Source organism: Cottoperca gobio, chromosome 17 (genome assembly GCF_900634415.1).
Source record: "Cottoperca gobio chromosome 17, fCotGob3.1, whole genome shotgun sequence".
Taxonomy (NCBI): domain Eukaryota; kingdom Metazoa; phylum Chordata; class Actinopteri; order Perciformes; family Bovichtidae; genus Cottoperca; species Cottoperca gobio.
The window spans coordinates 23,046,414-23,064,809 of NC_041371.1; the positions used below are offsets into that span (position 1 = coordinate 23,046,414).

General features: G+C 39.6%; 1 protein-coding gene across 1 annotated transcript in view; it reads left to right on the plus strand.

The window, feature by feature from the left end:
* The window catches only part of xkr4 (XK related 4), a 23,376-nt gene extending 8,398 nt beyond the window's left edge, over window positions 1–14,978 (plus strand). Inside the window, exons 2-4 of the mRNA XM_029453619.1 lie at window positions 4,601–4,800; window positions 5,847–6,201; window positions 6,795–14,978. Of these exons, the coding sequence (XP_029309479.1) occupies window positions 4,601–4,800; window positions 5,847–6,201; window positions 6,795–7,395 (1,156 nt within the window). The 3' untranslated portion in view covers window positions 7,396–14,978. The remainder of the gene's footprint in view (window positions 1–4,600; window positions 4,801–5,846; window positions 6,202–6,794) is intronic.
* The last annotated feature ends 3,418 nt before the right edge of the window (window positions 14,979–18,396 follow it).

The window sequence follows — 18,396 nt, forward strand, 5'->3', positions numbered from 1 at the left end:
GGGATGTGTAATGTACACGTTGGATATACATTATTCTTTCAACAGATTTAGATTTGGTATCTTTACTTGCTCACAAGGAAGATGATGCTGCCGTGCATAATTGTTTCGCTAGTTGGCTGGCTCCATAATGATCCAATACAAACGCAATACCAACAGCAACAATGCATACTACGACAACAACCCACACATTCGCGGTTATATAAAGTGTTGATTATGAGGGGGCTCAATTGCGGTTCGCTCCCCCTTATATTTCGAATCGCACGCCAAACTCACAAACCTGTTCCTGAATCAGTCACGTGGTACGGCTTCGAACGGCATCACATACGTCATCAACACAAGCCTCGATACGCGCTTCACAAAAATATTACTCGACACACGCTTCGAAGCCTCGACACAGAAGGACACATCACTAGTACTAAGATCAGATCCTTTATCGGCATCACACTGCCATGCAGGACAGCAACACGACACAATTGCGATTCAGGGGGAACCAACATCATCATCATTGTGCATCACATCTGCTCTGCTACTACCTGAGTCCTACAGCTGATGCTCTGCTCCACTCACTGTCACAGCTGACAAACACTGACCTGGACATTGGAGTGAATCATAATGTCACAGCGTGTTCAAACCTATAGAAATATTCATTTTGATGTGTTAAAAACTGCAATCAGACCAGCTAATTAGAGGATTGCCTGGGTAATGGGTTGAACTGACAGCTGTAGCTTCATAGTGACTGTGGCGATGCCTTTAATCCCTTGGAATCATCTGTCACACAGATGTCCACCTGCAGCCTCCAGCAGATGGTGGAGAGAAGTGGAGCAGAGGAGGTGTTGTGTTGCTGCTGTAGTGCCACCTGACTAATGCATTTGGAAACTTGTGCAAGGAGATGATTTATTTTTTCCCACGGCACAAAATGTGTTAATCAGGAACCAAATTCAGCTCAGTGAGTATGAGTCAGATAAACATGGGGCGCTGGCGTTTCACTATGGCTGCTGGATTATAAGGAGACGAAAGAAAATCTATCGAGGCTTATTATCAAAGCATCAGAAGTCCGGGGGTTTGAGGATGGTGACATTCTGAATTATTCTTATTGTCAACAAATCCCATGTGCAGACCCAAATCAACAATGAAGGTATCCTACTAACAAGTATTGTGTGTGTAGTTTATTTACAACAAGTGAAACACAACACATAGGTGAGATACAGTTTTTAAGTCCATAAACTCAGAGGCGTGTTCCGCTGATTAAACTGCTGCAGTCATATTCATTTAGTTAGAAGCATGCGGAGACCTTAATGCACTGCACTGCCTGCACTTTTTATTTGAGGTTGTTTTATTGGGTTTAACAATGTATCTGTAACACTAGAGCTTGAGTTGTATACAGGCTGCAGCCGGCCTATATGAGGCCCCACTCCGCTAACCCTGAGCCTCCCTGCAGCACAGAGCAGGCACACTGTAACAAATCTCATATTCACATGTTACGTATATAAAATATCTCAATCACTGAGTTGCTTGGTACGACAATACATAGACAAATAACTGCTTGATAAAATGCACATCATCTAAATAACCATACTTGCTTGTATTGGCAAGGAACATGTACTGTATGAAAAGTAGCATAGCCAAAGAAATGCTAGCAGCACTGAAGGGTATCAGTGGATGTGAGTGAAGCAGTCAGAACTGGGACACCTGCAGTTACAGTGTGAATGTAGCCTGGGTGACAAGTCTGATCTATATCTGTAGATGTAGATAGACCAGCACCAAACACACACACACACACACACACACACACACACACACACACACACAGACACACACACACACACGCACACACACACACACACACACACACACACACATAAACACACACACATACACACTGTCCATGTACAGGCTGCAGCTTTAGCTCTAGATTTAATTTTAAAATTCTTTATTGATAGTGGAACTTCATTTCACGGCCTATTAGTCTGCTGCTCAATGACGGCCATGTGTTGGGGATATTTCAGATATAGAGGGAGAGAGAGAATAGAAATGAATGGGGGAGATGCAAATGTAGGCCACAGACAGACTGAAAGTAATAATGAATTCTCTTCATTAAAGGAGCTCTTGCCTCAGGTCTAGAGAGGTACAGTTGGAGTTGGAATGCCAGGAGCCGAAGTGTGTGTGTGCTCCTCAGACAATGTCCATGTTGCAATCCAGTCTTTTCTCATGAAACTGCATGGAGAAACTATATATATATATATATATATATATATATATATATATATATATATATATATATATATAGTTGAAACAGTATATATATATATATATATATATATATATATATATATATATATACTGCATGGAGAAACTATATATATATATATATATATATATATATATAGTTGAAACAGTATATATATATATATATATATATATATACTGCATGGAGAAACTATATATATATATATATATATATATATATATACTGCATGGAGAAACTATATATATATATATATATATATATATATAGTTGAAACAGTATATATATATATATATATATATATATATACTGCATGGAGAAACTATATATATATATATATATATATATATATATATATATATATATACTGCATGGAGAAACTATATATATATATATATATATATATATAGTTGAAACAGTATATATATATATATATATATATATATATATACTGCATGGAGAAACTATATATATATATATATAGTTTCTCCATGCAGTGTATATATATATATATATATATACTGCATGGAGAAACTATATATATATATATATATATAGTTTCTCCATGCAGTATATATATATATATATATATATATACTGCATGGAGAAACTATATATATATATATATATAGTTTCTCCATGCAGTATATATATATATATATATATATATATACTGCATGGAGAAACTATATATATATATATATATAGTTTCTCCATGCAGTATATATATATATGAGAATCAGGATTTGAGAAATGTGTAAGCACTGAACCAGTTTGAGAAGTAATTGTGCACAGAATCAACACAATTGGCAGCCTAATAACAGCAGATACCTGCAATAGCATCATACATTAAAAATATTTTTCTTAAATTATATTTAATTTTGATCACACTAAAAAGTAACATCTACAAATAATCTTACTAACATACACATTCAAAAACAGAACAAAGATAATATATATATTTTTTTAATCAAATCAAATCAAATTTATTTGTATAGCCCAATATCACAAATTATACATTTGTCTCAGTGTGCTTTACAGACTGTACAGGTTACGACATCCTCTGTCCTTAGACCCTCGCATCGCACAAGGAAAAACTTCCTAAAAGAAACCCCAAAATTAAAGGGGAAAAAATGGAAGAAACCTCAGGGAGAGCAACTGAGGAGGGATCCCTCTCCCAGGACGGACAGACGTGCAATAGATGTCGTGTGTACAGGATAAACAACATAGTACAAATACAACATTTGACAGAAATTATGTTGTGTTGAAAAAAGAGAAAGTATGGATGAATCCAGGAAAATGTCAATAAGGCTTCCCGGTGTCCAGCAGGACCAGGGCAGCAGGCGCAGCCACGATTCATGATCCTGACGTAAACTTTATCAGTGGCACCCTGTCACATGAGAGACAGACACTCCGGGGATGATACCCCGGATGATGAGTTAGTAACATACATTTACATAAATGCATACAGATAGAGAGGGAGAAGAAGAGAGGGAGGGGGGGAGAGAGGAAGAGAAGGAAGAGAGCAGGGAGGTGTCCCCTGGCAGTCTAAGCCTATAGCAGCATAACTAGGGGCTGATCCAGGGCAACAACCACAGAAAAGCCCGACTAGACAGATAAATACAATGTTTCAGCTGATATTGTTAAAGAAAAAGAAAAAAAGCACATGCCTAAGAATATCAACACTTACAGCTGACCAAAGGGAGAGTTATTCTCTGTACTCCTAACATACCAAACATAAGGGTCTGCTGTACACTGGTCCCACAATACCAGGTAAAGATATTCTGCCAAAAAGAGACAATCTCAGGAGAAGCCTGGAAAATATGACGTTAGGATACATTGTGTTAATTATGTAATCTATGCATGACTTTGAACTGAATCAACTGCAACCTGAGATGAGGATTTGAGGAATAAATGCACTTTTCTCCCAATTAATGAATAATGAATGAAATACTGAGTTTAGCAGCGGACCGACACCTTCTGTATTTGCTGTTTTCTCTATTTTCAGCGTTTTTTCTAAAAAATTGTTGTCAAATTGGTGAAATTGTTTTGTTTATTTGCATATAGCCACATCCCAAACAGGATTTTACGTCTAGACTGATTGTTACTGTGACACTGATATATTGTGTTTAGGTAACATTTGCTCACAACCTCCAGAACGTCTGCACTGAACCCAGCTGTTGTAAATATGTAAATATATAAATATAAGTGGAGTAAAGCTGTTTAAGAGGAAAGGGCGATACGTTCAGTTGAGAAAAGTTCTGTGTTGTGCCTTTCTCCTTCTTGATGTCCTCTTACATTGTTTCATCCGGTCTGGTTGATGTTAAAGCGTGATATTTGTCCTTCATTCCTCAGGTATTTTCACACCATCTACCTGGGCGTTCGTAGTCGTCAGAGTTCTGAGACGGATCGCTGGCGGTACTACTGGAGGATGGTGTATGAGTTTGCAGATGTGAGCATGCTGCATTTACTGGCCACCTTTCTGGAGAGCGCTCCACAACTGGTGCTGCAGCTGTGCATCATAATCCAGACACACAAGCTCCAGGCTCTGCAAGGTAACACACACAAATACACACGTCTTTCTATACTTATGAGGACATTGGCGTAATGCATTCCTCAGCCCTCAACCCTAACCTTAACCATCACAACTAAAGCCGAACCAGTCTCTGTTTTATATGTTACTTTTACGATTTTTATAAGGATGTTCTATACTTATAGGAGTTTTATATTATTGTACCTCTGCCCGTGCACCACCCTCAGGGTGTAGGCTGCCTCTCCTAACCTAAACCTAATTCTAACCTGAACCTTGAAACAAGTCTTAACATTCAAACACCCCTATGAAGCAGTGAGAACCGGACAAAACAAAAGCCTCCTCTGACCCCTGCATCTATCCAGGAGGAGGATGGTTCACTCACCTACCTCACAGTGCACCTGGACGACAGGATAGAGTGTGCTGGGAACAAGAAGGAGGCTCAGAGGCTTCAGCGTCTGCAACAAGATGCTGACGACACAAACAACTGGACTTGTTAACTGACCTAGAGCATTGCAGAGGGTGGTGAAAACTGCCCAACGTATCACAACTTCTTCACTTCTCTCGCTATTGAGGGTGTCTAACGCCAGGGACACCTCTCAGCCTAGCCATACACCTCCTCCCATCTGGAAGGTGTTACAGACAAGTCTGTTCCAGGAGCAGCAGGCTCACCTTGCTGAACTCTGCACCCTTACAGTTTATTCCACATTCTATTTATTACATATTTTATTCTGCAAATGACTTTGCACATTACTGCATATTACACTTCTGGTTATATGCATTGTGTTGTCTCAGCTCCTGTACTCTGTGTACTCTATGATAATACAGTTGAATCTAATTTTAAAAAGTAATTAATAAATGTTCTTGGCTAACAGTTTCCCCTGCTTGCTGTGTTAGTGCTAACTAAGCTAGAGTAAACATATTCTGGATGTGTTATAGTGAAGATGAATATCTGTCTGTGGGTCTGATGGAAAAATAGTTAATTTTCCAAAATGTGTGTGTTGTGCACTGCTCCCCTGATGTGGCACTAATCTCAAAGTCATTGTGTCTGTGTGTGCCTGACTGTTGCAGGTATGACAGCTGCAGCCTCCCTTGTCTCTCTGGCCTGGGCCCTGGCTTCCTACCAAAAGGCCTTGCGTGATTCTCGAGATGACAAGAAGCCCATCAGCTACCTGGCTGTCATCATCCAGTTCTGCTGGCACTTCTTCACTATCGCTGCGAGGGTCATCACCTTCGCCCTGTTTGCCTCTGTGTTCCAACTCTACTTTGGCATCTTCATTGTCCTGCACTGGTGCATCATGACCTTCTGGATTGTCCACTGTGAGACAGACTTCTGCATCAGCAAGTGGGAGGAGATTGTGTTTGACATGGTGGTGGGCATAATCTACATCTTTTCCTGGTTCAACGTCAAGGAGGGACGGACAAGGTGAGGGCGCTCAGCTTCATTAAGTACTAACTGTATGGCGCTTAAAACAAACCGATCTACGAGGAGTTTGGAAGGAATTTCGTGATTAAAATAACTTGAAGTATAGAAGTAACCTTCACCTTTTCTATATCAGTATTCACAACCTTAAACGGGCTTACAAAGCACCTTTGACATATCACCATATCAGATTGATCCTCTGGGGACCATTACTATCCATTGCAAATTTCATAGTAATCTCTCCACTTTCTATATCTTGTGTACAAATTTGATATTTTGAATGAAAAGAGTAAATTTTTGACATCTCAGTATATTCCAATATTTAGTGGAACTGTGGATGTGTTGGCGTTATGGAGGCAGTAATTAAACAATCAGGGGATCACCAAAAACATCAACCTCTAGCGATATAAATTTGGAGAGCAGTTGTGGAGGTATCTGTGTTGGAAGGATGGACCAACTGTTAGTTCAGACATCCTTACAGCCCACTCTCAAAATACAAAGCAAGCACTTCCAACCTCCCACTTACCCATCCTGCTAATACTGGAGAGCTGCGTCGTGCTCTGCTAACTGATTTATCTCATCATGTCTTTGTGCAGGTGTCGGCTTTTCATCTATTACCTGGTGATTCTGGTGGAGAATACTGCTCTCAGTGCGTTGTGGTATCTCTACCGGTCGCCTCACACCACTGACGCCTTCGCAGTGCCAGCACTCTGCGTCATCTTCAGCAGTTTCCTCACAGGTGTGGTTTTTATGCTCATGTACTATGCCTTTTTCCATCCCAACGGGCCACGCTTTGGGCGCTCACCGAGCGGCCAGGGACTCGATCTCGACCCCACTGCTCAGTTCTCCACGCTACCATCTGAAGGTGCCACCAACTCACTACGTTCCAACCGAGGAGCCACCACAACTCTGGAGCGTGACATGGGGAAGTATTCTGAGCGGGACGGTTGCATGCCAGTTTTTCAGGTCCGACCCACAGTGCCATCCACGCCATCGTCTCGTGCTCCACGTCTCGACGAGACGGTCATCAAGATTGACCTTTGCAGGAACCGCTACCCAGCCTGGGAGCGCCATGTCCTTGACCGCAGTATACGCAAGGCGATCCTGGCCATAGACTCCTCGCCAACTCCTCCACGGCTGCAGTACAAAGATGACGCTCTGGTGCAGGAGAGGTTGGAATATGAGACCACGTTATAGTTCCACTTTGCGTTCAGAACCCAAAGAGGGTTGCTGCCAACAGAGGATTATCTTGCTATCACATAAACAGCAACAGGGACTGTGGCAATAAGAATTTGTTACTACCAACAATCTCACTTTTCATCTCTCATTACCCTTTTTCTGTTTCCATTCCTTAGCGCCCACCCAGGAGCATTCAGCCCTGCTGGTAGTGATCGGATTTGGCACAAGTGCAGTTTATGTCACCAGTTGGGTTTGAGTTCTCTGTAGGGTTGTTGCTGTTATTTTTACTTCCACTCATCAGGGAAATCCCATTTGATACAAACTAAATGCAACAACAGAGTGCTTTGACACTTAGACCGTATAAGAAGCTGATGGTTAAGGTTGAAAAAGTTGAGAACAAAATGAGCACATGTCCATCAACATCCAGTTTTAAGTCATCAGATATTCCACTTTAACCCAAATGACACCTGAATTACAAAGGAATTCCTCTTGTGTGATGAGGAAAGGAAACATTCATTCAGCATCAATAGAAATTTTAAACTGTCATACATGTCTTAATGTGTTGGGAAGTTCTGATGATGTGATCCCATAGCAGTCACAACTGGGTCTGTACTTCCATCAGTATCTACATGACAAAACTCATCGCTCCTGTTCTCTTAGTGCCAAAAAGGTTCCTTGGAAATGTCCTCTGGATTCTGAGGAGTTGGAACACCTTATGCCGGGTTCAGACTACATGATATCAGCCCGATTATAGCCAGACGCTGCAGATCTAGAGCGTCGGCTCCCATTGGGAACGACAATGGGCTTCGGGTGGGACAATCGATCTATCCCATGTAGTGTGTCATGGTGGACGACAACCACATCTGGGATATCATAGAAAGATCAGCATGTAAGATTATTATTTTTTTTGCCTTCCACGATGTGTCAAACACGGAGGAGCCAGCATCCTAAACACGTCATAGTTTGTTTACGTTCTTGTTCCTAGCACATACGCAGGTCGTGAAAGACGGAAAGCTCTGATTGGTCGGGGACCAACGTGTCCAAAGTCATGTCCGAGACACGACACAAACTTATGACTCTATAGATAATTTCAACTGAATTGCATTGCTAGGCAACAGCATTAGTCCATGACTAATAATGTGGGACACATTACGAATGTTTATATTTACAACTGTGAAAGGGTCTATAATCTGTCACAGTGCTTACAGACATAAATATCGTGTATTCCAAACCCGGCATTAGAGATGGCTGGAAAGTCCCAAACGTTCTTCTCTGGCCTGGACATTTCATTCCTCTTGGACATAAGGTCATGAAGACAGGGGTTAAAGTAGCATCTTTACTCATTGTGTTTTGTTTGGATACAATTAACCAAACCTGACAGGAGGGACAGATATGGAGTGAGACAGAAGCGGTGAAAGCTGGACAGACACATCCTCACTGTCTGTCTCCCATAAGGACATAAGTGAAACTCACACAATGCCAAGAAAATATCTTCCTGGCAGCTCAACTCACTATTTGCAGTCCAGTCTCATAAACCTGGCTGTGCAGTGATTCTGACCTTTGCTTGTCTGTGGAGGCGATCGTGGGGGGGGGGGGGGGGTAATGATCAAAGCGTCAGACAGCAATGAAAAGAAGACAACAGGACAGGATGATGCAGGAAGTGGAAATTAGTCGAAGATGGATAAGAAGACAAAAGCAGACAAACAGCCATCTCAGCTAAACTACACAAACTACCAGGATGTACAGTTCTCTGAGACAACATGCAGCATTTTTTTTACTTTAGAGATGATGTAGAGGATACCGAAGTCATTGTCTGTCTTTTATCTGCTGTGAGTGTGGAAAGTCTTTCTTTGATAAACTCACGTCACCTTCTGGGGAAGATGTCGCTGTTTTTCCCAGCAGCTTTTACCATTGTTACACTAAGCCACACCACACGTTAGCACGGTGCTGGCAGTGTCCACTGGCTTTAGAAATGCTAACAAAGTGATTTTTGGTTAACTGAATGAAAGCTTGATATTAGACCACCGTTATACCAAATATCATGGGATGGACATTTTCAGTTGCAGGTGGATGAGAGTAACAAGAGTCATGAATTATTCCAACAATCAAAGATCAAAGATTTCACAATGCTTGTTCCTCTCATGGAATAAGGGGGCTCTGCTGCAGCCTGGCCAGTGCTGTAACTGGTGGCCAAGGTATATAAATGACACAACACACTCCTCTATCCGCCATGTTATTCATGTTTTTATGGCAAGTGTCCCTGTACTAAAGTAGACAAGAACATTCAGCAAAAATAAATTAATTTTTTAATAATGTGGCGAAGGGAAACGAGGGGAAAAGGCTACATTTGGTCTCCATCTCAGTGGATGGAGAGATTAGGGCACAGATGGTAAACCCTACAGAGAGGGCTGGAAGAGAGACTTACTTAAAGTTGCTATGTATGACATTCAGAGCATTAATATAGCAGCAAACAGTCTCTCCCTCTGTGTGTATGTAATCTAAGTAACGCCTTCCCAACCCACGGCGTTGTCGCTGACGCGTAACATCCACTGTGCCGTTTGCACCGTTGGCTCAACCATCAGATATGCTTGAAGCCCTTAATGACAGTGAGCTGGACTTCAGTTAAGCTGTGGCTCTGACTGAAAACCTTTTGAAGTAGATGATTAAATTACACCCATCCACTTATTTGTTCTATCCCTAAGGTTTTGCCCTGATGGTGGCGAAGGAAATATCAGGGCCTCACTATGAGAATTACCCATGTCATTAAAATCCAGACATTATTTTCAAGATTCCTTGCGATGGTCAAATTACATTGTTGACTACATGGTGGCATTAAAACAAAGTCATATTCTCGGGCCGATGGGCACCCTGACCAGGAGTATTGATCAAAGTGTTGGACACGTGGAACAGACCTGGTACTAGTGCCCGTCAAATTTCACATACTGTGCGATATGAAAACCAAACCCTGAATGTCCCCAGTGATCTGAATCAGAGTGCAAAGACACCATTTATCTTTTAAACTCCCAACACAAACAGCTTGACTTCAGGGACCAGAGGCAATGACATCATCACATATTGTAGATGAGTTGTCAAATTCACCATGTTCAGGAATGTCAGCTCTGTCACTTACAGTAAGACTATAGAGTCAACAGTGTGACTTTTACATTTTGAAAAGAAAAAAGAACGTTTGAGGTTCTTTTTTGTTGATTTACATCAAACGTACAATGTCTTGGATGGCAAGAAGAGAGACAAGCACAAAACCAATCAATGGGGTAACCATGGTATGAGACTAAAAACCTTTTCATCCTGCTTAGTTTCTCATCATCTTGTTCTTTTGTTTACAAATATATAGCACTAAAACAAGAATGTGTGTGTAGCCCGATATATACAGCCCACAGAGAGAAGCAGAAAGTTTCCATGATCCAATTTTAAGGCAAATATTGGCATATATGGTTTTCTCATTAGTTAGTTTTTATAATTGTGTTTTGTTGGTGGTGCAAAGTCCAAAAACCTTGTAGTATCTTGAATGATTTGAACATATGTTTGTGCTTATGAACCGACCTGCTGTGTTCTGTCACACTTTAAAGGACCATACCAGCAGTTTTGCATGTTTTAGCCATATCACATTTACAATCGTTTTGCAAACTATGCTGCTTTGTTTTAGAAACTTTCATTTACTTTTTCAAGAGTTTCAAAAGGCCTGCATTTGAAATATGGTATAAAAGTCTTGCTCAAATGAACATCATCTAAATTAAGTATTGTCAAAGTTACTGTAAGGCAGTGTTGACTTTTCTAATCTATCTGCACGTAAGCTGCATTCATACTGCTCTGAAACAAATGGAAACCAATGGATGCCTAGAACTGTAGAACATTTTGTTTAAATCTAACAATGTAAAGCCTCAATGGTTGTACAACTAAAGTATACATAATGTGTAGTTAGAGCTACAATGTGCAACAGGGTGGTATGGTTCTTTAACTTTGTTAAGGTTTTTATAAGTTTGAAATCAGCCTTTTTTAATGATGTTTCAAGTGTCTTATTGTTTCAGTTTAGAACGTGGCTCATGAAACAAGGTCACATAACTTAAATACATACTGTTCAGACTTATTCATTTGCCTTGTTGTCACACTGCTGTGTTCTCATCAGTGTGTGTTCTCATCAGTGTGTGTGCTGTTTTACTGCACTGAGCAGAACATTTTTAGTTAATGGCTGCTTTAGTTATTTTGACTAATTATAATTTTTCTGCCTTTTACTTTATTTTTAGCTTTTACTTTATTTATTTTATTATTACATTTATTTATAATTACTTTAATTTCTTTTATGAAGCTTTTTGTGGCTCCAAAGGAAGCTGTATGAAATTAGACAAATTGCCTCATGTGATGTCATTCGAGTCAGGTTTGGTTGGGGTGGGAGACTACATATTTGACAAAAAAAAAATCTGGAGGTGTGGAGATAGAACGAAGTGAGATTACCAGATACATTACACACCTGAGTTTCACCTGAGGTGCATTGTGGGTCCAAGTGTCCACAGGGTTCAGGATATACAACATGTTTAGACTTGGCACACACTGTACAAGGCTGCATTTAGACTGCAGGAGCTCATATTCTGCTCATATTTTGGACATCTAAAGACATAAGAGGGAGAAATCATCTTATATATTTCTGCCTGTTCAGGAAGACATCAAAGCAAATCCACACCAAAAATATTCTATTCATTTTTATTGGTAATTCATAAATTGTTTCAAGTCATTTTGACATAATATGTGCTGCAGATGACAGGAGGCGTTGGAGGTATCACACTGGACCGACTTCTCTTCAGTAGGAAGCTTCTGATTATTGGCCTAATTCACCCGTTGGGAAAAAAGTCTTTTAAAAGTGCTGTACGATCCATGTAGAGCCACTGAAAGTATGCCAGTATTTGACCTGCTCTGACCCTTCACTTGACCTGTCTGTTTGCCAGACAGCTGCTCAACAATGGAACAATAAGGGGACAGAATCATCACAGACTTATGAGAAAGTATGATTGAAGGTTGGAAAGCACATTTCTTCTCTGTAGCCTACTCTGTGTGGATGCAGCCTGGTATTATTTGTAAGGGATGTCAACACATCGGCTGTAAGTTTATTTGCTGTGTTTCCAAAATCCAGTGTAGCCTTTGTTTACTCATCACCATCTCATGAACTAACACATACGTGTACTGATATATACTGAACATAAAGCTACCTCAGTTTGTTTCATGGACAGAATACCCTCCACCGTCTCATCGGGATCCATTATAATAAACTCAGCTCAAGTAGCCTGAAAACACAATTTCACAAAATGAAGTAGAACATTAACAAATCATATTCAGTGTTCTCCAAAACGTAAAACGAAAATGAAATGGACTTCACTTTCAAATCTGCAGACAATGTGCCAAACTGAAATTGCAAACAGTTTTTTTTGTACTTGAATTTTAAATTTGGTTTTCCAGACGACCATGAATCCATCTTATTGAATTGGCTTAATTTATTCATTCATTTATTTTCTGGCAGTCACTTTTAAACCTGTCAATAGAATTGGATTTCTGCATTTTAATGTGTCTTACATCATGCACACGCATGAGAGAACTGGACTCTGCACAGCTTTGCCATGCATCTGGCCCTTGGATTAAATATTTTGTCAGTAAAGTAGCAAGTTTATTAGAGAGAGACATTTCAGCAGGAGAGTCGTGGTCTGCCTTGTTTAATCTCACTCCAAATAAAAACAAAACAAATGCTGTCATAAAAAGAGGAATCCTCCAATCATCAGTCCCAGAGGTGCTTAAATTGTCTAACGTCTGATTGGTGGTGGGTATCCTGCTCACTGCAGGAAGTGTATCATAAACAGCACATGACACATCAACAGACTCCTCCATAACTCTGCTCATAACTCTTAAAAGCTGCTTTCTGTGTTTTGTTTGCCTTAAAGAGAATATATTTCTATTTTTGTCTTTATTTCAACCTCATCACCCAGGACATTGTTTGAGGCTATACTGAAAGCACAGCTTGACTTTCTGGTTAGCCCGTGTGCGTGTGTGTGAGAGTGTGTGTGTGGGGGGTTTGGGATCTGTGAGTGTAATTATTTTTACACTATTCAATAATAATCTATCAACAGCAGTTACTGTGCTTGTACTAGGACTGAGTATTTGTCCAACAGGGAGGTTGTGCAGACGTCAGTCCTCCATCCTCAGATTACAAGCTTTGAGTCCAGCTGCAGGAAACATGGCTGACTGCCGGATGTCTTTGGTTGTACATTTAAGGCACCAGTTGTGACGGTGCTGTAGTTGTAAATAAATAGAAAAGCAATGTGGACGATCACAACACTCAAAAATCATCATTTCAACTGTTCCGTTTCTCCTTCTCTGCCTCAGCTTGTTGTGTATTAGCTGCAGACTCGGCTGTCAGTCTGTGAAGAAGACTCAGTAAACGTTATTCACACATTCCTGAAGTCTCAATTGATACAGTTGGCTACTAGTATATTAAGTTACAGTAGCAAAATGACAAACACCAAGGATATAATACAAACATCAGGGATATAGTAATACATTAATAATATGACATTATTACAACCCTACAGAGAGCCTCGTTCAAGACATTCATAACAAATATTTATCATAGTATGCCTTAATTATTGTCAAGATCCAAGTCTTTTGAAAGCTGCTGATGTAAAAGAGAAGAGGAGGGAACACATTCCCTCCTCTAGTGCCACATCCAACACAACTGGAGGGGGCATGTCTTGAACCAACATCTCCTACCAACAGTCAATATTGGTTAATTTTTACCCTGACCACAATCTTTGCCCAGCTTTAGCAAAATAGTTTTAATTGCCTAAACTTAACTAAAGCTTAGGTAGATCAGAAAAGGAGCACATGTGGCTGTCTGCAGTTAGCTCGGCCAAATCCCCTCACACAGCCAGCACAGAGCAGGACTGCGTTGTGTTTCTATGCCCTCTGTGGCTCCACAGATGTGAGCAGGCCGTGTCTCTGTTCACCAGCAGTAATGGATCAAAGCTCTGCTGTAGAGGTCTGGATATACCAGCCAAACACATCACAGAAGTCCACTTACCTCTTAGCGCACAGCTGTGTACGCAGAGAAGATCTGTGGAGCAGCAACACTTACAGATTCAGCTTTAGTACAAGCACAGTAACCAGGTGAATAATTATAGGACTCTAGTCACACTTGTATAATCATTCTGTACAGATGTCTGTTTAGAGATGGTTGAACATGGAGACCACAGATAGTGAACTGATCAGCTTAAAAGCTTATCTGTAAATAAATGTATGCAAACTGTACACGCTAAAAAAGAACATTCCTCTCTTTTTGAGTTCTGACTGTGAAGGGTGTCAATAGAGGTTTGTAACTATGACGATATACTACAGAGGAAAACAATGGTACATGTGGTGTATGTGGTGTATTTAAAAAAGATACAAATGTTTAAGATAAAAAAAATGGGTCTTTTCAAGTTGCATTGTGTGATGAAAGTCTGAAGTGCAAAAAAAAATCTTTCAATAGGGTACAAGTACATTTTATTGTAAAACTAAATCACGCGTGATAAACATGATAAAATAAATTTTTTGTATATATGGGATTTTTGTACATTTTTATTTGAATCTAATGCAACACAAACTACCAACATTCATTTAATAAAGTACACTGTGGTAATTTTTCTGGCCTCAAGTTTGTTCATTTGTTCTTGTTTGAGTTAGAAGCAAATGTATTCTGGGAATATAAGTATTCAATTATATTATATAGTATAAACAGTATATATATATATATATATATACACATTTATATTTATGTATATATAAATATATTTATATGTACATATATATTTATATAACTAAATGTATGTATTTATTGTTGTTTCTGAGGATTGAAACCTACTGTGCATCACATCAGGCTCAGTATGTGATATCAGAACAAAATTTGCGTCCAAATTCTAAAAATAAGATAATTTGTTCTCTGATGAGAATAATATTGCCATGCAGAAACATTTCCAAATGTTAAGACCAGAGGCCTGTATCATATACATATTAGTGGGTGAGCCAGCTCTCTAAGTATATACCAGTGGTGGGCCGTCAGGGCCAGCAAGGCCTTCTCTGCTGGCCTAAACATCATCAGAATATACATTTAATTTTTATATATTTTTTCCACAAATATGTATTAAATGATTCCCCATAGTCTATTCTCTTCATTTCATAGCTTTCCTCTTGGTTGCGCTGCTTCCAGCCTCAGATGGAGATTTGGAGGGCTGGCCTTTATGTTAGAGCTTTTATCCAATCATATTTCAGCCATAATGTGTTGCCAGGGTCCAAGAAATCTGCCCTGAGGCCTTCAGAATCAACAGTGCGGGCACCTGTAGCTTAAAGTGAACAGAAACAAAATTGTGGCGTTAACCAATCAGATTTCGAGTTGGGGACAATGGGGCCAGCTAGCAGGCGTACGATAACGTCAGCATGTCCACGTCTTTTGATTGGATACGCACTATTGAGAGGCAGAGCTATGCTGAGCTAGCAACTGACCTTGAACGAGCTAATTTGTGTAGATTTCTACAAGCTATTTTTTCAACCCACAATGGCTGAAGGAGGACAATATATCAATTTGGTCGCAGATATAATTACAACGTCATTTTCGAGACAAACCTTTCAAGAAAAGCTAGATATCGTGAGAAGAGAAAGGCCAACTCCGACGCTAGCGAGTCTATCCCTGTGTCCACTGCTTCTGCCGAGCAGTCATTCTCGGCCTTAAAGCGAATTAAAACTTATGGCAGAAATGCTACTGGACAGACTCGGCTTTCAGCATTAGCCTCCAGGTCTATAGAAAAGGACTTATTGGTGGAACTGAAACACACAGATAAACTGTACAACAGAGTCATTGAAGTCTTCTTGAGGAAAGAAAGGAAGATGGGTTTTGTGTTCAAATAATCAGTTGTTTTAGTGAGTAACAAGCATTTTGTTTTTTGACAAATATATAAAATGTTTGATGCTTCTGCAAGAGATGTAGAGATGTGTGTGGCGCACTGGCTCAGCTGTGCAGTAAAAGTACTCAAGGAGACTTGTTGAATTGTTTTGGTTTAACCTTTATCAAAGTGGACATTCAAGGCTAGGAATACACTTTCACCACTGTCGCAAAGATATCCTCATGAACAAATGCAAATTATTTGTTTGTTTTCTTTTATTTTCAGTGAATGGTTTATGTGTCTTTATTCTTTATCGTCACGTTTCTTAAATTAAACTGCTTTAGGTGCGACAATGCGCTGTTTAGTGAACACACTTGTTAAAGCTCACATACTTTTAGTGGACTTAATAAAACTTTGTAGACTAATCCCTTAAAAGCGCCTTTTATTTTTAAGTGTTGACAGTATCCAAGCGATCTTAAAGATGGTAGTTTAACATTCTTCATTGTAAATGCGGATTTATTGATTATATATGCTTCAGAAATATTAATATAACTCTGTTGTACTTGACTATGTTAAGGTGATGCAACGCCCTGTTATACTGCGTTTCTGTCTAAATGTATAGTTTCTAGAGCCATGGTGTTATAATGATGGTATTAAGAGGTGGAATAATTCAGGTAGGACTGTGTAGGACATCACTGAAGGCCTAGGTGGGAAATGCACGGCCCGCCACTGGTGTTAAACCTTGGTCACAGTTCACAAATGATTTAACTTCCAACATGTACAGAGGACAAACAACATGATGACAAGTTGATAAAAAAAGATACAAGTTCTATCAACATACCATAAAGCATAATTACATATTGCATTAATATTTCAATTAGCTGGGCTGGGAAATAAGAGAATTCAGATTTATTGATCATTGACTATTTTCTAGTGGCAGAGTTTTTATAGTTTTTTATGTAATCTATTCCAGCATCAGCGTATGTTTTATCATTATGTTCTCGATACGCTTCTTGTTTCCTGTCGATGTCTTACCCTTATCTTGTGTCGGTCCTGTTTCTTAAAAATGATGTTCCTATACAACAAAAGTGCATTCTCAATTACATTTTGAGGGAAACATTATTTCCCGCATTATGGTCACAGTTTTAAAGACATGGTTAATCAACATTTTTGAATTGAATCAAAACTACTTGTTTAGGTTTAGTAAAATATCATGGTTTAAAATATGTTTGTTTGTTCGATAACTTACGTTACGTTTATAAGTTAAATATGTACGTGACGTAAGTTAAGTACGTCATGTCATTTATAATAAGTCCAAGTTGACTTTTCTTATCATGTGGGACACTAACAGCAGTCTCCTGGTTGAAAGTACTTAAAAGCATGAAACTGACGTGCTGCACAGAGAGTTTGTAGTTTGCTCATTTTAAACTCCTGTTGGGGCTTTTACATGTACAGTGTAATGAAAAGATATACAGCTTTCAGTATCATAAAGATCATAACCAGGGTATTTGCACATTCTTTAAGTACACATTTAATGACTTTTAAGACCTTTTTAATACCTTGAGGAGAGGCAGTGAGGTTACTTTATTATGGCTCTCAGAACATAAAAGGGAGACGAGGGCGGCACAGCAAGCAGAGGAACAAACAGGAGGGAACAGGTGAAGCTGAGCAGAGTGAGAGTAGGACACAGCACAGTTCATCTTGTCATGTGAGCAGTGCCAGAGACAGCACAGCATGTACTAGTGTCAGGGAGGAGACAAGGGACAGACAGAGAAGTGAGGCTAAGTGACATAAGAAGAGAAACATCAGTGAAGAATATTCTAGAGTGTGGAGGGAAAGGAAGAAAATACTTGTTGGACTTCTTGAGAGACACTGGTCTGAAAAAAGATCTAGAATGACGATGGCGCAGTAATGAACTAGTTCCAGAAGGTGGCAGCAGTGCAACATGAGGGCTGCTGTAAAACACCACAGAAGAAGAAAAAGAAGCAGCTTCTGGTAGTGTTTGGTGTTACAGGTATGTAGTTGAATTGTTTCTTTTCATTTTATTCAGCACAGCTCCTGTTCTAGCTTTGATCTGTTGACCACACCCTCCAGTGTTCCAGTCCTC